This window comes from Panthera pardus, unplaced genomic scaffold (genome assembly GCF_024362965.1).
Source record: "Panthera pardus isolate Hobbes unplaced genomic scaffold, ASM2436296v1 HiC_scaffold_8, whole genome shotgun sequence".
NCBI lineage: Eukaryota > Metazoa > Chordata > Mammalia > Carnivora > Felidae > Panthera > Panthera pardus.
In genome coordinates, this window is record NW_026527013.1 from 116,413,692 (window position 1) to 116,434,073 (window position 20,382).

The 20,382-nt window shown below is 40.6% G+C and overlaps 1 protein-coding gene across 5 annotated transcripts in view; it reads right to left on the reverse strand.

Annotated features, from left to right (window-relative positions):
• The window catches only part of OSBPL3 (oxysterol binding protein like 3), a 178,365-nt gene that overhangs the window by 24,575 nt on the left and 133,408 nt on the right, over positions 1-20,382 (reverse strand). For all 5 annotated transcript variants that reach the window (XM_019443630.2, XM_019443628.2, XM_019443629.2 and 2 more), the window contains 4 exons: positions 14,192-14,326; positions 13,187-13,280; positions 9,339-9,589; positions 6,282-6,419 (listed from right to left, as the gene is read on the reverse strand). In XM_019443630.2, the coding sequence (XP_019299175.2) occupies positions 6,282-6,419; positions 9,339-9,589; positions 13,187-13,280; positions 14,192-14,326 (618 nt within the window). The remainder of the gene's footprint in view (positions 1-6,281; positions 6,420-9,338; positions 9,590-13,186; positions 13,281-14,191; positions 14,327-20,382) is intronic.

Genomic DNA, 20,382 nt, shown 5'->3' on the forward strand with positions numbered 1-20,382 from the left:
GGATTTGATTGAGTTTCTATTCCTGTTATATCTTAACCCAGATGTAACCCAGAAAGGCATTGGATTTTGAGTTTGAGTCTGAACTGACCCAGTCCTGAAGCAGACACTGTCCTGTCTGTCAGGCTACTGGATAAATCCAATTTAAAGGGGTTCTTATCATCCCTCTCCACCATCCCAATCAAATAAGAGCACTTTCTAATTGGTAAAAATTCTCAAACATTCAGGAAATTAGTATATATGGTTTTTATTGTGCAGGTATTTATATGCATCTTTCTTTCCACAAGCCCCAAAACAGTGAGTTCCCCTAGTGGTTGAAAATTCTTATAATTTATCTGTATATCTCAAGACTTACCTAATCATTAATAATTTCTGATTAGAACCTAATCATTTTTGATTTATGCTTTGAATGTACTTTATAGAAGAGGCAAGTGGTATGGGGAGAGGCAGATGGGGAAAGAGTATATTTCAATATTTGTGTATTTTGTAAGTATATCTTTTTTAAATTTAGAAAAATATCCCTTAGCTACATCACTTCTGCAGCTGTCCAGAGACCTAATTTTTCAGTCTTCCTAGCTCCTGACTCGCCTCCTATCTTGAAGGTCAGCTTGTGGAAAAGAGGACAAGTGCTAGGTAAGAAATCATGCAAAGAGGGACCAAGTGGCCATTCCTCCCACAGCATTCGTCATTTACTAATCAGTAGAAAGAAAGAAAAAAAAAAAGAAAAAGCATATGATATGTCAGGCACTGTCCTAGTCACTGGGGATACAATGAGAAATAAAAGAAACAAAAACCTTCATGATTGCAAGATAGATAATAAAGAAATGAGTACATAATTTTTCAGTTGTGCCATGCGTTAAGAAGAAAGCAAGGTGTGAGGATGGGGGGATGGTAAGCGGGAGTGCTATTCCAGACATGGTGGTAGGGGCAGGACTCTACAGTGGAAGGGTCTGGGGCTAAGAGAAATAAGGAAGTTAAGCACGTGGGAAACTGGGATAAGTGCATCCCAGACAGCACGGGCACTACTCAGGGCTGGCAAACACTCCGTATGTTGGAAGAGGGGCAACAAGTGCCTGGAGCTGAATGAGCAGAGGTGGGACAGGCATGCTCTCTGGAGCTAGCATCTTGGTGGGGCTTTGTGGGGCCATGGCCAGGAGTTTGGATTTTATTCCAAGTGACAAGGGAAATCACTGGAGGTTTTAGAGCAGGTGTTACTTGCATTTTGAAGCAATCGCTCTGGCTGTTGGGTGAGGAATTGGCTATGGAAACAAGAGACCAGTGAACGAGTCTATCACAACAATCCCAGTCACTGATTGCCTTTGCTTGGGCTTGGAGGCTAGCCCCAGTGGGGGAGGCAGTGAAAATGGCTGGCTTTGGAAGGAAGGCTTCTGAAGGAAGACCCCAGGATTTGCTGATAAATAGGATATGGATCCTAAGAAAAAGCTACTAAGGATGACGCCAAGGCTGCTGGCCTGATCTTTGGGAGAATGCAACTGCCAATTATTTTCTATTCCCCCATGTTCAGAGTTAATCACCTGGTTTGACAAGCACGTGGCTTCTTGCCAAAACAGAAACAAAAACACGTGAAGCGAGGACTTGACCCAGACGTGAAAAGCACTGGTTTACTTGCCTTGTATTCCATTTATTGCTAGTTTTATTTGAACAGCCTGAATTTCCTTTCTGATAACGTCTTTAAATAAGATGCCACTTTAATCAGTAGTAACTAACTCTGCCTACTAGTAGATCAAAGAACCACTGAGGGGTGACGGGCAGGGAGAGAAGTGATAGGAGTGGTATTTATAAGTCTGTCCAAGAATGTATGTTCAGGGTTCTCTTGATGAGTAACCGAAAAGCAAGAAGGGCTGAGGCTGGAGATCAAAGGAAAAAAGACTTCATTTGAATCTCTTACATTTTAGTAACCTTCAGTAACTCCATTCAGCTTTTCTGTCACGAACTCTCAACAGTACATGGCTGGAGGAGGAGGGTCCGGGGGGTGGGATAAATGGTAAAAATGACTCGAACAGTGATCAGACAGCTGACGTTCCAGATAATCAGGGATAGCCACTTTTAGGTAATAGCTTAACTGCATATGCTTTAGATACCAAACCTCTCCCAAAGGTATAAAAAGAGAAGCAAAGTTAACTGAAACAAGTTTTCTGACCTGTCCAGTCCCTGATGAAGCCCTGAGCCAGCTTGCTAGCCCTTTGCCAGGCAGCAGGGGAACTGAGTAAGGAAGAACCTGCCAGCAGGATGCTTAGTCCCTGAGGAGAAAAAGGGGGAATTCAGAAAGGACTTCAGAAAAAGGAAGTCATTTTTGAATTCCCCTTTTTCTGAGCTTATTTAGACAACCGAGGCTGAATCACATTTCTTGGCACAAAGCAAACTCCTCCCCAGAGAAGGTAGAACTGCCAGGGGTTAGAACACAGGACAGGAATGTTTATGACTTACTCCTGAATGTTGCTCATTCACAAAGGCCACTCCCCAGACCACAGTGGGAGCTGGGAACAAAGTCCTATGTGGGTTTGGAGGATGAAAGGTGTAAGTGACAATGGCAGGCAAAGTCCCAGAGTCTGATCGGCGCACATAATGCTCTATTCCCATTGGTAGCCAATGGCCTTGGCAGCTCTGAGTAATTACACTTACAAGAGACTCCAAGAAAGGTGAGGCAGGGAGGCCACCGGAATGGAAACATTCCAACATTTCTGGTGCAGGGCACTGGGAGATGCTAATGTTCCAGGCCTCTGTCTTCTTGCCTAGAATTGATCCTCACCTCATCTGCCACACAGAGGGTACTTTGAAGATCACATAAGATCCTGCACAAGTCCGAAAAGCATTTGCCTAGAACTGATCCTCACCTCATCTGCCACACAGCGGGTACTTTGAAGATCACATAAGATCCTGCACAAGTCCGAAAAGCATAAAGCACTCCGCAAACCTAACAGTTCATTTTTCTGAGGAAAATGTGAACAGCAAATGCTTTCTCTGGTTTCTGACCCCATGAGTCATTTTCATATTGCATTTGGGGGTTACTTAGGTGAGAAACAATACAGAGGAGCAAGCTGTGATGCAGCCAAACTCTGCGAAGTAGCAATTACTTCAAATTTTTTGGCCACTGACTGGGTCGAACATCCACACCCCCAACCAAACCACAAAGCAACAACATTCAAAGGCTTCCGGAAAAGGACAGACACTGCTTTTCAAATCTAGAAAACTCAGTGGAAGAGCTGAATTACCCTAGTTTCCTTCCAGGTCCTTTCACTTGGATACATGGTTTCTATCAAGGTCCTTGTTAGAATAAACTTCCACCCTAAAATACCCATTTGGAGGTCCTACCCAGTTTATTAATCATTCGGTAAACTCTACTCACTGTGGAGAGGTGTAATAAAGCAAAGAAGGCCCCAAACTCTGAAAGCTGATGTATTATCACATGTATATAATGCACGACGGTAGAGTCACGCTGTCTCCATAAAGGGAGACTGTCTCCTAGGCCGGAAGCAGAAAGGGCCATCCTGGCAGGTGCCGGCATGAGACACAACAAACACCCTGGCACGCTCTTTAGATGTGTTAAATTAGGTCTTCTTGCACAACGGGTCAGCTGGTCATCATAAATAAGGGTGAGAGGGGGAGTGCAGGAGGCTGAAATGAAGAGTCTCCTGGTGGCCCGGAAAAGGAGCCCTGGACAAAACCCTTTCCACTCCTGGGGCAACGGGCAGCGGAGCACACCAAATTCCACAGCCACCTCCCCTTCTTATTGTACACATACCTGGTGATTAAATTCCGGGTTCCCAAGTGATCTGTTTATGGCGAAAGTATGCTGGGTCATGCGACCAAGGCCCTCTAGTCCCCGTAAGAGGTCTATTTTTTTATAGTAAATGCACAGAACAGCACTCTTGTTTATATATCAGTTTCCTAAAGGATTAGCTAGAGTGAGTCTGTGCCTGAAAGACTCATCCATTCTTGGGTATCTGAGGCCATAGGCTAAATTCCAGACGGGTGAAGTGGCTCCATCGTGAGCAGGACTGCTGGTGCTACCATAGGGACGTCAGCTGTGAGGACTCCCGGCCGCCTCGTGGCTGACTTTCTGTCAGAGACTCGCCAGTGACAGGATGCCCTCTTCAAACCACTTGAATTAGTGGAATAGATACAGTATATCTTATTTACTATTCTTGACGCTGCATATTAGAAAGCACTTTAAAAGTTGCCTCTAAATATGAGAGCAATAACCACGTGCTGAACGTTTACCATCTTCAGTGCAAGTATTTTATATCTCAGTGTATTATTTCACTAGAGCCTTACTGCGACCTATGAATCGCAGCTAAGCACAATCATTCCTATTTTATAAAGACACTACTGAGGCTCAGAAAGTTTAAGTAGCTCGTACAAGGCCACACACAGAGCATGTGGTGGGGTTAGGGTTGGAAAGCAGGTCTACGTTACATCGAGCACACCTTCTGCTACTAACAATGACTAGATCTCTTTCTTGCTTATTTCTTTGGGATCCATTTCACGGAACCAAAGACGAAGTTATGTAATGCTCTTTCTGTCTTTGTGCCCATGTGCCCAGGAGCTCTGCTTTCTCTCTCCATGGCACCCCTGGAGGTACACAAGCAGATCCAGAATTTGGCCCTGCCTTGTCAGGGGCTCATGGGATTGAAGCTCAGCTTTACACCAGCTCACGTTACTAACTCTTTCCTTATACCACTCATCCTGTCCTGATTGTCTGCTGTAGTCCGGGCTATTTTTGGCCTTTATTTTTTCGCATGAACGCATATAATGCCATGGTAACCAAATTATATTTTCATTTATTCTCATTCCATTTTAGCATTAGTATTTAAATAACCCAGTTGAATCTGAATCTAATTATCTTATCCTTTTAACTACTGATTTAACCCCCCACATCCCCAATATCAGTGTTTAATTTCCTGTTTTAGCTTCTAATTGGCAATCTACTAAAAATGTGCTTTGGGATTATTGTATATTCATTCTCCTTTGGGTTTCAGAGAACACTGCTTGTAATTTCTAGTTGAGACAAGCACCATACTCTTAAGTCTGTCAGCTATACCAGCTTTCCTTTCCTATCCCCCAAATGAAATCCACTGATAAAGGGGGCAGCAAGACAACAGGAAGGAAAGCAATATTCTAGCAACCCACCCACTTTTCCTCAGTTTTCTAAGAATTGGGAGGAGAGAAACGTAGCGAAGCAACTGTGTTTCATGTTCCTGGGCTAACATTTAGGGACATACAGAGGGCGGACGTGTCCAGTCACTGTCATAAGCAGGGGTGAGAGGATTATTTTTTATTTTCTGTATCAATGCATCCTATCTTAGCGAAATAATTCCATATTGACAGATCCTTGAGAGGTTCCCAATATTCCGCTATTACCAACTACACTGTCATAATAATGACAGCAGACACTCATCTAAGGCTTTATACTCCATGTATCAGACACCGTTCCGAGTGCATTGTAGAGAGCATCTCATTTAACTGTCACAAAGCAGTGTGAGGTCTGTACCACTGTTACTATTTCCACTTTAAGGAGGAAACTGAAGCTAAGTAATTTGCGCTGGGTTACAAACAAACCTGTTGAGAGCTAGAGCTGAGATTTGAACCTAGGCCAGCACCAGAGACCCTGGTCTTTGTTCCTAAATATTATTACCTGCTAATGCTTAGGTGGGCAAGTCTCATGGAACCTCAAGGAACTCAGGCTACATAAGTATAAAGTATGTTCATCTATTAGAGGAAGACCGACACTGACCCCAGCCCCCAGCCCACTGCAGTCTCCCCACACCTGGAACAAGGCTGGATATGTGTGACATGCTCGGGAAAGATTCAGTGATTAAATAAATACATGAATGAATGGTTCCTCTTAAATGGAATCAAGAATAATGCCGTTATTTGATGCTATCCATTCTGATGGGGGCATTCATCCTCTAGAAGGACAATGTCAATGAGTAAGGGGGCATCTTACTTTAAACCTTAAATCACAGTTTGAAAAGTTGCCTCACTATGACTTTACACAAAGGGTGCTGTTGATGCCTATGGTCAAAGGCTCGCTCAGCTCTGCTAGTACCGTCATGTGCCTGGGGGCAACTAGGTTTCAGGTGAAGGGAAATCGTTCCTTCTCTTTATGTGTAAAGGCACTGTAATTATCTAAGTTGCTTAAAGCCAGTGAAAAGTGGACAATAAATATTTCAAAAGCAGATGTAATAGAAGGCGTAAGCAACTCCTCTAGCACCAGTGGACGAAAAGGGTGTACATAACAAACAGAAAGGGTACATATCCACCTGCTCTGAGAAAAACCGGAAGCCTTTGTCCTCGCGGATACACTCATAGGTTTCTCCAAGAACAGGATTGAAGGGCTTGCTCCCAGCTCGGAAATAGCTAGATGCATATGCTGATACAGCAAAGGCTGCCACGTACACCTGAGGAGAAGGAAGAAAGAACTTTATTATTTCTTGGTCTCCAAGAAATCGTTTTACAAACACACGAACAAAATAAAACCTTTATTTCTCTCTTTATGGTTTGTTTTGGAAAGCCAACAATTTGTCTCTGGTTTAGAGACCACCAAACTAACTTTGGCTTAAAGTTGCAGGTTTAAATAATGTCCATCTTAGCCTAGAGACCAGTGAACCAAACATTTTCAAACTGTCCATCTGTTCTGATGCCTAAAAAGAGGCTTTCAAGAGCATGATATTTACCAAGGGATCTACCCTGTTTTTGAGCTGTTAAGTTCAGTACCTCTAAACCTGATGAAATCTGAGAATCCTGATTTTCAGGAAGGAGAAAGAAGAAGAGCATAAAAAAAGCCAAACTTCCCCCAATCCAGGAACAAGCAACCCTTCCTAATTTGATACTGTAGAAACCTACAAACTCATTTTGACAAAAGAAAATCTGTGATAGTAATTCCCTGTCTGGGTAACAAGTCCCAGGACAGGGCACAGTGCCTTTAAAAGTGTCTTGCTTTCTGGGAGGAAAAATGAAAAATCAAAAGATAAAGGAAGGAAAAAACTATAGGTAAACATGAAATAAGCACTCACTGTGAGGCTGTCACCATCAAGTTCTCCTTTTGGGGCACCAAGGAGACGCGTTATTCTTTTTGCCTTTTTTGGCAAAGGGTGGGGTGCAGAACATTGAACCTAGTTAACAATCCCAATGTCTCCCCTTCCCAGCACATTTCATGAGGTTTCTTATATTGTGTGTGTGTGGGGGGGGGGGGGGCTGGGGGGGAGGGAAGCTGAGTGTCTTTCACTAGTCATATAACTTTTCTTAAGCCTTCTGCAATAGGACCCACCTTAACCACTCACAGTATAGAATACTGCAGAGCATCTGGTTAGCTTATAAAAACTCAGTTCAGGAAGCTCAATTCTGTCTTTGTTCTCAAAGTCCAGGTATCTGCTCTTCTCTTTGCTTCCCCATATGTGTTCTACTGGCTGAAGAAAGTTCACACTGTCTCTCTGGAATGTTGGATCGACCCTGAATCACCTTCACAATTTAAAATGTAACAACAGTGGGGCGCCTGGGTGGCTCAGTCGGTTGAGCGTCCGACTTCAGCTCAGGTCACAATCTCACGGTTCGTGAGTTCGAGCCCCGCGTCAGGCTCTGGGCTGATGGCTCAGAGCCTGGAGCCTGCTTCTGATTCTGTGTCTCCTTCTCTCTCTGCCCCTCCCCCACTCATGCTCTGTCTCTCTCTGTCTCAAAAATAAATAAACATTAAAAAAAATTTAAAATAAAATAAAATGTAACAACATTTATGACAGAACCTGGTGTCATCCATAATGCTGGGTGGGGGGGAGAAGTTAGGGAGGGAACAGGCACAATGAAGCATCCTCCTTTGAGGCAACATGAGAGAGAATCTATTCAGGGGCATGAGCTGACCTGCAGGGCAGTAAACCACCCAGGGACGGGGTTGCTGCACAATGCCTTCCTGCACTTTCCCTTCCAGATGCATTGTACTTGAATGCAAAGCCTTCCCTCAAACTCCTTCTCAAGGTCAATTCCACCAATCAATCAGCTGACATCCTAAGGGGCTCTCAATCGCCACAAGAATGAAACACCTTGAAGAATATTTTCATCTTCAAAGCCAATCTTTTCTTTAAAGAAAAGAGCTGTCCACGAATGTTGACTTTTCACACTTGCTTTAGAAGCTACTTGCCTCCCTTTGTTCAGCAGAAATTCTCTGGGAAAGGGTAACAAAGAAGATAAAACACACACACACACACACACACACACGCAGCTTGTTTTTTTCTCTCCTCTTATTATCATTAGGATCAAGAAAGTCTCTTTGATGGAGAAGTCCCTGGAGACTGTGGACCTACAGCAGGATGTCTCTTTCATCCATAGTTAGATTTCCCCTTCATCTTCAAATCACTAAAATAATGAAGTTTTAATGAGGGTCAAAACTAGGGACTGCTTAGAATTTAGAAAAGAATGGTGTCCTCCATCAGTGCGAGGATGACTTAGGGTTAGGTCCATGAAGCCCAGGGGGTGTGCCGACTCCGATATGGCCCATCAGTAAACACCCAGGACAGAGACTCTGCATTTGGGGGAAGACACTGAAGTCCCAGCCTCCCATCCAAACAATGACCTTACTGTGGAACAGGTAACATACAAGGGAGCAAAAAGAGGAAAGAATACTCATTTTCAAAGAACAAATTCAGCTCGTCACAGAAAGGGCTGATTTGGCCATCATCTTATAACCATGGTCCCCTTATCTCCACCCCATAAGACAGGAGAAGGATGAGAAACACCACTGTTTCTAGGCTCTAAGTAGAGCTTTTGAAAAAAAAACAAAAACTTACTCTACAGAATACGAGTGGGGGTGGAACAATAATGTTTCTTACGTAAAAACCCCGAATGTTATTTTTCAAAAATCTAGTTGCTAGTGGGACAACTCCCAAAATAAAAACATTCTCAAGGGAAATTTATCCTGGAAAAGAAAAACAGCACAAGAAATTAAATTCTGTCCACCCGGGATAGTAAAAATAAACACGCAGACAGCCCTCAAGACAATGTTTTACAGCCAGGCATAACAGAACCATCACTTGGAAGGTTCTGGAGAAAAAGGAAGCGTAAAACCACAGAGCAGAACTACCCACAGGCACCAACTGTCACAGAGAAGCTCCCCCACATGGCAAATCTTATCGAGGTGACTGAAAATAACCAGGCACAGGGGAACTAGATGTTGGTGAGAAATGAACCCATTTCAAGGATAATCCAAAAGAAAACCAGAGGAGCCAGGGAGCTCTGACCCTGCCCGTCTTAGCTTTGCCGGGCCCCCCACGAGGGGCCGGGTGACTCCGGAGCAGGGGCCAGACAGCACAGACGGAAGAGTGACTCCTCACCATCCTTTCCAAGGCGCTGGGGACTTGTGCGGCCTTGTCCAGAAGCTCGCTGTACTCCAGCTCCTCGCAGAGCCGCTGCAGGGTGTTCAGCGGCTCGTTCAGCTCCACCGGCATGGCCACCTTGGACAGGTCCTTCCCTATGTTGTTCCTCAGGATGTTCCACAGGCTGATGTTACTGGCGTTGGGACACGGAGCTGGCAAGCAACTTCTTCTTTTGGACTTTGCGTCCCCACCGCTTTCAAGCACAGGCCCTGAAAGGGACATCAGCCTCACTGTCTCTAGAAGACTTTTCATTTTATTATTTAGGTAAAATCAAACAAACTAACAAACAACAAAACAAAACCGTGAATAAAACCTGACCCGACAAGTACTCAAGTTTACTATTAATCTCAGTTATCTGGAATATGACCAAACGTCAGAAAATAAAAAGAATTCTGCACGGCTAAATGAAGTACCCAAAATTACACGCACTAAAACTCACGGAGTTTATTCGCAAGGGAAGTCTTCAAGTTCCTGCTCAGACGCTAGTGACTCACCGCTTATATACACTTATGATAAAACTGGAAACTAGATTTCTATGCTCACAGCAGTTTACTATTTATACCTTTAAACTCTTTAAATTTTTAAAAAGCACTTGAAACCCTGCTTAACAACGCTTTTAAGCTCTTTTTAAAAAAATCACGTCCAATTCTGATAAAAAACAATTGTGCTTACTACAGAAAAATGATAAGGGAACTAACAGTCGTCCATTATCCCACTACCTGCACATAATGGCTGTTTATGTTTTGGAGTGTTTTCATGTAGCATTTTCTCCATCCATATAGCTCATATAGCACGTCTAGTTTTATGTTCTGCTTATTAACGTAACTATTTCTCCATGCTATTCAAAATTCTTCCAAAATACCATTTGTAATGACTGTAAAAAAAAAAATTCCATGCTATAGATATGCCATAATCGACTGAATCATTCATCTACTGTTGGACTTTTAGATTTGTTTCAGTGTTTTGCTATGATGCAAAAAAAAAAAAAAAGTATTCAATATTTATATTCTTGATATTTGATTATATCTCTGAGTATTTGCTTAGGATATATAGACATGGAATTACTATGTCAAAGACTATAAACATTTTTAGACATCTGATTCAGATGATCAGATGGCTCCTCAAAAAAGATACATTGATTTCCCATTTATCAACAGCATATGTGTATCTATCTCCTGAGGCCTTTTCAGGCTTGTCATCATTCATGTTGAATTTTTGGCAAATTGTTGGGTGGACGGTGTTATTTCCTTGCTTTAACTTGTATTAAAAAATTCCTAGTAATTCTTTCATGAATATTTCTTCTTTTCTGCATCATCTGTTTTCCTATTTACATATTAAGGCATACATTTTTTGTTTTTATATTTGTTTTACAATCAAATCCCCATTTGACACTGATCTTTAAACTTGGTCCATGTGGTTAGCTGACACATAAAACACTTACACTTTAGGTATTTACATCTATCAATCTTTTCCTCTGTAACAACTTCCATTGACTCAGGCTCTGAAATTCTTTTCCCATCCCAGCTGAGCCTATTTTCAAATAAAATCTTTTGCATTACACCAACACATGAGAAACAGGCATTTTATTTATTTAAAATGTTTAACATTTACTCATTATAAAGCCAATCACTCTGAATAAAGAGGCTGCTTTGAGGAACAGGAAAGTATGAAACTGGGGTCACACTTTATAGTCTCATGTTAATCTAAGCATCCAATTAATTGTTGAATTGGTGTAAGCAAAAGTCTGATTTACCCAAGTAAACAGCTGCAAATGATGGTAGTTTTTAAAAACAGTTTTCCATGTAATCTCAAAATAGTTTCTTTGATTCTCCTAATCCAGATTTTGAAACAACACTAGATGAGTGACTACTACCAATGAATGAATAATACCTATCTAGCAAGTCTTCAAGCATTTTACATATATTATCTATTTTTACATATACTTTACATACATTATCTCTTAAGTACACATAACCAGTGAGTGCAGAGCTGAGGTTAACCAAGGAAGTCCAGTCATGAATCTATATTCCTAACCCCTGAACCTCCCACAGCACCCATCATGGTGATAGATCCCAATATTTGCCTCCTGATTTGGGGAGGAAGAAATTAACAGGAATCACTCTAAATATCTAGCATTTACTATAGGTTCAGAGAAACTCTAACATCATAAATTATCAAGAACTTGATCCAATCCCTATTTCCTTTTGTAGGCAAAGCTGTGTCGTATGATGCTAAGGTTAGGTCTACATCCAATCTTTTCAGTAGAGTACTGATGTTTAGAAATCTAATCTTCCACAGAGACAGTTAAACTGAAGGACACCTATTTTGCCTCCAAATTCTGCTGACGAAGAAAGCTGGGTTTGGCCCAGTGTTTGTTGAAGCCAAGGCAATGCACTGATCACCATTCCAGCCAAATGGCTGTGGAATAAGATAGAATGAGCTTTGACTTCTATGCTTTTCCTGGCTGATGTCACCTCAGCACAGCTGGAGTCTTAGGGCAAGTCTTCTGTTTCTAACCTTGACCTCTGAACCCTCTATTCCTGTGCTCCCCTTGGCCCCTCCCTCAGGCCTCAAAGAGAAAAAGACTTCAGCATTTGTCCATCTTCCTCATCCATAGTGGGAGTGCCATTTTAGTGTGTGTGCTGTTTGTCAAAGGGGTGTGATGTTTCTTGATTTCTCTTTCAATTCACCTACTTGTTTTTCTAGAAAAACAAGGAGCTCCTACATTATTGGTCTTCTCCTTTGAACCATTGGACTTTTCCACCAAAGTTCATCTCTCTGGAAACATTTCAAGCAAGATAGAGCAAAATGAGCATCAGACTTCTAACAGATATGATGCTAAAAGGATGTACTTCCAGAAAATGGTAAAATGACCTGCCTTTTTTGTAGTGTAGGCTCTTTGGCATTCATATAAAAATTCATCATCATATTTCACACATACTTTCTGAACTGGGAAGCACTAAAATACAAAAAGCCCCGACATGGTCCCTATCCTCTGGGTAGATATGAAAATAGGTGGTGTTCTGGGTACCCAGTATGTGGCACAGGCCAACCTGGAGACCCCGAGGCACACTGAGTACCAAGACTGGGAATGTCTGATGCTACAGGACCCATGCAGAAAACTGTCCAATGGGCCAATTCTTCTTAAGCACATTTTCTGAAACAGACTTCAGTATGCTTACTGAACTCCTAAATCAGAGCTGTTTGGGGATAGGCAGACACTCTAGGTACCCCACAATGCAAACTAACATTTCCTCGGCATCGTTTTGCTCTTGGGATCAAACAGTAATAAAGGGATGTCTTAGATACCCTGACGGCCCATCCCCCCCTTCTAGGAGGTAGCCATTTGTTACTTTTAAATGTGTTATCTTAAAGAATCTGAGGTTGAATTACCACTTAGATCAGGTGTTCTTATTACATAACCCTTACAGAATTCCTAAAGCATGAAAACCACTAGATATCTAAAGGCAAAAAGCTATATTGTAATGTGTTTGCTGAGAGAATGTTTGACCATATTAGGGGTATCTATTGCACTAATTTTTGGTATTTATATGATAACTGGTATACCCTTACTTTATAAAATCAAATTTTTCATGGGCAGACAAATTTATTTGAATGAATATATATTTCACATGTCAGTGCTGATTCCCCACCTAGATTATATAAACCTCAAGGATGGGGACCATGTCTTAATTTTCTTATATAAAACATGTTACAGTTCTATACCTGCAGAAGATACTCTATTAATGCTTATTAGTATTCACTGAAGATGCAATCTTTCAGAGATCAAATAATTTAAATCTTACCCAAGGTCTGTCTCTCATTATCTAAATCATTACTGAGATTGTCTAAGGAAAGATTATCACTTATGTCACTGACATAGGAGTCATCCTCAGAAATCTATGGGAAAAGAAAAATACATTTGAGTAAGAATAAACAAACCAGATTTTCATTAAACCTTTACTCCAAATCATCAAACATTTTGAATCCCATGTTAAAAACCTACAGAAATAATTTTGGATTACTTTCATAGAGGTCCAAACGCCAGTCTGCCTGAAAGCCGTTCATGGCAAACACCTGTTATTAAAATTTTTATACTTTCTCGAGCAGTTATCACAAAGAAAACACTCAAGATCTTAGTTATTACAAAAAATTCTTATTATTTCAGACTGCACTTTCAGAATTTGCTAGTGTTTGCACAGAATAATTATAATTTGTCTTTCAACTATTTGTGGGGGAAAAAAAGGATCTTCCATGGAAATTAAATAAGATTAGTACTTCTATATGAAAGGTGTAAAATTATCAATTCACATTTTCACAAAGCAATGCTAACTATGATACTTGCATATTTAGGAAAGTATGATTTTTATGCATCAATATAAAACCGTATTATTATATATTATAAATTAATTATTATAATAGCCATATTAAAATAATTATAGTAAAATAATTGCATGTTATAAATTAATATTGGTCAAATTCAGTGATTAAAAAAATAAGATACTAATTTCCAAACCTGTAGTAGAAATATTACATTATGAAATAGCTAATAGTCAAAATCATTAACCACTAATTGAAAAGAGGTATAACAAATCAAGAAACAGAAGTGAGGAAGTACCCAACACCTTCTACTTTTGCAACCTTTTCCCTGAGGTCTTGTTATCTTTTCATGTTCTCTGGGGGGGTGGGAGTTACAAGAAGATCCTCAGAATGCAACGGCAGAAAGAGCCCACTGAGTTTAGTGTTTCTAAACAAATGAGTAAAGCAACAAAAGAGATTTTGAGGCACCTAACTGAAAACAGTGCTCAAACCTCATTTTCTGAAGAGCTTGGAGATAACAGAACTTCCTGTGCATCAAAAAACTCTGAAAGGGAGTCAGTGATGGAGAGTCTACTTTCATTGGAAAGCTGATGGACCAGAGCTCGGTTGTCATCTCTGGAGTTTTCCTATTTGAAACACAAACACAAAAATGCATATAATTAGAAACAGTCTCAAGAGAAGCAAAAATAAACAAGTGATTTCGCTGCATGATACACAAGGTCACAGGTACATGCAAACAAGCAGCTCAAAGCAGAGGTCAGCCCCAAAGTCAAGGAGAAGCAAGCGTCACACAAAACAAAATGAAAAACAAAAGTGTCCCCCACACGGACACCTCACTTTATAGGCACTATCACTGCTTAGGCACCTGCAACAAATCTCAAAGCAAAAAGAAACTGTCCAAGGTCAGTCTCGGTTCCAGTTAAGAGGGGGAAAATTCTAACACTCTCTGAATCATATCCTCTTATTCTCTACCACTGCAGGATGTTTCTTTTCATCCTAAAATTTCCTCTGAATTGTACTCAATGTATGTCCTTGCGTGGCTGATTTGCAGCCACAATGCCTTTTTCTGCCTCCACACTTTCCCAGAAGCCAATATGCTGTTCTTGAGGCGTCCCTTGACAAATACACAGCGTGTTTTGGTCCAGAAGTGCCCCTGGTGGCAGATCATTCATTATTCATGGATGAATGAGATAAATTCTCTTTGTCTCTCTCCAACCACAAATGACTCTGAGAGGGATGGAAACTCCCAATCCCCTTTATAAACCTCTCTACAAACAACATAATGGGGTATCATGATTTTTCCATCTTGCATGGCCCTCCCTTCCCTACTTCACTGGGTCTAAACTTCCCCGCGGGGAAAGTCCTAAATACTTTGTTTGGAAATGTGCATTCTATTCAATTTGCAAGTGAAAATTTAATACAACTCAACAAATTGAGCAACTGCTTTATGCTGGCTTTGGAGAGATGTAAGGATGCACTGGCCTGAAAGAGTGGCGCAAAGAATGCACTCAACACATGAGACCAAGACTGTAGAAGAGAGGGAACTACAGAAGGGAAGAGGAAGGTGAGGCTGATTCTATTTCGGGCTTTGGTTTGGAGGGAGAGGTGACACCTTGAGGAATGTTCCCCAGTCTAAATTCCTTCAATTCAGAGAAGATTGTTGTCCTGAACTTCCCTACAGTTCACAATTCTCATGGGGCTGATAAAGGAACAGCTTCTGCATCATACGTATGTCATAAAGGAGTCTCAGAATATTTGGAGAGCAAAAGTTACAGCAGATTATGTCTTTTCCAGAAGTTTTATGAGTTCAGGATATGCTCTTCAGTCTCATAAACAAATTATATCCAAGATGGGGGTGCGATAACAGAAGGACCATAGCAGATTTTTATAATTAGTAAAGGACAAGTGGTCCCTTTATGAAATGTTTACTTCAGGAACACATTTAAATGGGTATCCCTTCCTCTTGGATTCTTCCTATGTAAGACACCTGGTCATTCAAAGGTCTTACCCATTTTAATACCCATAAAGCCTTGCGAAAAGCAGGCTTCTTTTCTGCCCTGACAAAGAGACCGCATTAGGCTCTATAAACAAGTGCCATAGCTGTCACCTTCAAGGGAAAGGAATGTCTCCTCAAAACAGGAGACACCATAGTGAATGACTGAGCTCCTTTAATGCTCACTGAAACAGCAGAATCTTCCTGTGTCTTTTGGTGTGTCGCTGCCACATAAGACTCTAATGATTTATTTACTTGTTCTGTTCATTAATTCATTACTAGTCGCTCCTGCTCTCTATCTTCCTTCTCCTAGTTGGATGGATCAGAAGGATTTCTTGGCTCATCAACAATGAAAACAATATACCTAACGCTAGCCCCTTCTGACGTTCTACCTCCAGAAACGTCCTATCAATACCCACTGAAAAAAAAAAACTCAGTGGGACTGCAGCAGCCCCAAGCCTCAGCATACTACCTTACACACACAGGACCGCACTTGTTACATATCAACCTGCTCGGTTCACTTCAACAATTTCCCCACGAGGTTGGAAGGCCTCCATGGTTGTCTATCATTTTTTTTAAATCAAGAAAAGATAAACAGAAAAAAAGGGAAGGAAGGGAACACTCATAATCCTATCACACTAAAACTACTATAAGCATTTTTTAAGGAAATATAAACTTGTTATTTTTTAAATTTTTTAAATTTTAATTTTTAAATTTACATCCAAATTAGTTAGCATATAGTGCAACAATGATTTCAGGAGTAGATTCCTTAACGCCCCTTGCCCATTTAGCCCATCCCCCCCCTACACCCCCTCCAGCGACCCTCAGTTTGTTCTCCATATTTATGAGTCTCTTAGGTTTTGCCTCCCTCCCTGTTTTTATATTATTTTTGCTTCCCTTCCCTATGTTCATCTGTTCTGTGTTTTAAAGTCCTCATATGAGTGAAGTCATATGATTATTTGTCTTTCTCTGACTGACCAGTTTCACTTAGCATAATACCCTCCAGTTCCATCCACATAGTTGCAAATGGCAAGATTTCATTCTTTTTGATTGCCGAGTAATACTCCATTGTATATATATACCACCTCTTCTTTATCCATTCATCCATCGATGGACATTTGGGCTCTTTCCATCCTTTGGCTATTATTGATAGTGCTGCTAGAAACATTGGGGTGCATGTGTCCCTTCGAAACAGCACACCTGTATCCCTTGGATAAATACCTAGTAGTGCAACTGCTGGGTCGTAGGGTAGTTCTATTTTTAGTGTTTTGAGGAACCTCCATACTGTTTTCCAGAGTGGCTACACCAGTTTGCATCCCCACCAACAATGCAAAAGAGATCCTCTTTCTCTGCATCCTCGCCAACATCTGTTGTTGCCTGAGTTGTTAATGTTAGCCATTCTGACAGGTGTAAGATGGTATCTCATTGTGGCTAAAACCACTATAAGCATTTTGATACATTTCTCTCCCATCCTTTTTATACATATAGCTTTGCTTTAAAATAATTGTGTGTGTGTGTGTGTGTGTGTGTGTGTATAAACTTATATAAATATATAAAACTGGGGCAAATGGAACTGAGTAGTGAACATGTTCCCCAGTCCATTGATTTATATATAATATATATTTATAAACTTTCCCTAAACAACACTGTACCATAGTCATTTTTTCAAAATTAACATTTATCTTGAGGATAAGAGTAACATGTTTAAAATGGAAAATAAAGAAAAATGTAAATAAAATACCTATCACTTAAAGCCTCATTGCCCAGATGTGGCCCCTATTAACCTGTTGGTGTATTTTTTATTAAAACGTGTGTGTGTGTGTGTGTGTGTGTGTGTGTGTGTGTGTGTGTACATATATGTGTATGCGTGTATATATATTATATAAAGATACAGGTTTAAGTTTGAAAAACTAGATCACACTGTAGTCTTTATATAGTCTGCTATATTCATTTAACATTATATTACGAACTTTTCCCCAGGATGTTAGCTTCTTGAGACATTAACTTTAGTTCATAGATAATACTTTGTTATATATGTGTCACAAAGTGACACTTTTATGTATTAGAAATTAAGGGCATTTCCAAATTTGTAAAGATCATGAGCATGTTTGCAAATGTCTCTTGTAAACAATGAGATAATACTTGTATCTCACTATTTCTTAGAATCAGTCCTCAGAAGCAGAATTACTAAAAATGTTAGAGGTAATACATATATGATTTAATCACATTAACACAAGAACCTCTGTTTTCTCTATATCTTTAAGGGCATAGAATACTATAATTTAGAAAAGCTGTATGTTAAACAAATTGTTGTAATTTGCATTTCTTTGTTAAGAATTAGGTCTAACATTTTTTTCTTAAAAAAATAAAAAACCTATAGAGATGTTGACATTAGGGGAGGGTACATCAGGGTGGATGGGACCTCCCTCTGCATTTCTTTGCACTTTGTTGTGAATTTATAAGTATCACAAAGTCAAAAGTTTCAAAAGAACTGTATGTATTTGGGTTTTTTGGTGAATTGGGTCCCTTTCTTCATTTGTTTATTGGGGTCTTAAGTTGCTTATTACTTATTAATTATTTACATATTAAAGACATTATCACCTAGTTAGCATTATCTAAGTCTGTCATTTTCACTGAAAATATTTTTCCTAGTTTATTATTTGTCTCTCATTTTTCCATATACACCATTTCTTTCCTAAAACAAAGGTCAGATCTCGTTAATGTGTCTTTTGCAATTTTTCTATTGCTCCCAAATTTAGAAAGTCCTCCCTACTCTAGCCATTTGATAAATATTTACGTCAATGGATTTCAGTTTGAGTTTTTATATTTAACTCCAATTCACTTACAATTCATTTTAGTGTGCAATGTGAAGATTTAAAGTGCTCAGTCAAAAGATCGCCTTTGAGCTGTGCCAAACGAATTTGTTGAATAATCCATCTCCTGCCCGTTGCTTTTTTCGTTGCTTTTATCATGTGTTTGTTTCTTTTATGTGAAATGGTGTTTACGTCTGAGATAGTTTTTCAGTCCATTCTCACACCATCCCCAGCATATTTCCACTACTGGCCTGGCACATTTCCTCACTATATAGCAGGTGTGATGTTATTGAGAAAACACTGTGCTTTGGGCTCACCAGATGTGGACTGACATCCCGGCCAGGTCTCTTATTAGCAGTGTGCCCTGGGGGAAGTTATTTAACCTCTCTGGTTTCCTTGTCTCTAAAATGAAAACTACCATCACCTACCTCATAGAATTGTGGTTAGGTTTTCGTGAGTTAACGCATTCAAATGCACATGGAATAGAGCAAACAGATAGTCAATTGAAAGAATTAAATTCCCTGCTTCTCTTTCAGATGTATCTTCAAAGTTCTTGCCTACTTAAGTCTCTGAAATGGACTGTAGATTAAATAGAGTATTACCACCCAAAGTCACCTAGCCTTTCATTTGGAACCTAAAATAATATAAGAACTAATAAGCTGAAAGTATTAAATATTCACATTCAAAAAGATAAAGTATGAGAACTTACTAGAATGTGGGAGTCATTTCGATGGGAGATGGGTAATCTGAGCAACTCGAATGGAAGGTAAGGGAAGGGAAGTACAGAAAACAGAGGGTCCTAGGTTGACCTCACTGTGGGGACTGCCATTCCTTAACAGATTGCTTGGGGTGTCTGTGAGCTACCTAAGAAAAATAAACAGGAATAGAATTTTTAAGCTCTTGGGGCGGCCACTTCCAGTCACTCTCTGGTTTCCTGAAGACAAGAATGGCCTTTCCATTTCTGGGAAAGTGAGCCTGAGTCACTCAGTGAAAAGCAGGATAAAACATGGAGAATATAAAATTACAGAAAGAGGAAACAGCAAGGACGACATGCCATCAATTCAAGACTTCAGTCTGGTGTGGAAAGTGTGAATTTGGGGGACACTACTGCTCCTCTTCCAGGACAGTTTACAGCATTTAAGCCTTCAGGTACATTCCTTGTGAGATCAGTTTAAAAACATGCATTCAAAAAAAATTTTTTTTTAACGTTTATTTATTTTTGAGACCGAGAGAGACAGAGCATGAACGGGGGAGGGTCAGAGAGAGGGAGACACAGAATCTGAAACAGGCTCCAGGCTCTGAGCTGTCAGCACAGAGCCCGACGCGGGGATCGAACTCACGGACCGCGAGATCATGACCTGAGCCGAAGTCGGGTGCTTAACCGACTGAGCCACCCAGGCGCCCCAAAACATGCATTTTTAAAAGACTGATTCTGGTTTCCTTTCCAAAACACAAATAGCCCCAAGTATGCACACTGAGCATAAGTACATAGAACCATAAATGAAGTGTCAACTTGCTTAAATAAATGTAGTTGGTGGAAATGCTATTTAAAAGGTAAGCACTGGGGCACCTGGGTGGCTCAGTCGGTTAAGCGTCCAACTTCAGCTCAGTCATGATCTCATGGTTCGTGGTTTCCAGCCCCACGTCGGGCTCTGTGTTGACAGCCCAGAGCCCGGAGCCTGCTTCAGATTCTATGTCTCCCTCTGTCTCTGCCCCTCCCCTGCTCAAGCTCCATCTCTCAAAAATAAGTAAATGTGTAAAAAACTTTTTTTAAATAAAAATAAAAGGTAGGCATTGCCTCCCAATAGACATAGAAACCCCACAGAATGCCAGTGTTTGGTGGCAAAGAACACCCATGATGGCCAGTCGTGGAGAC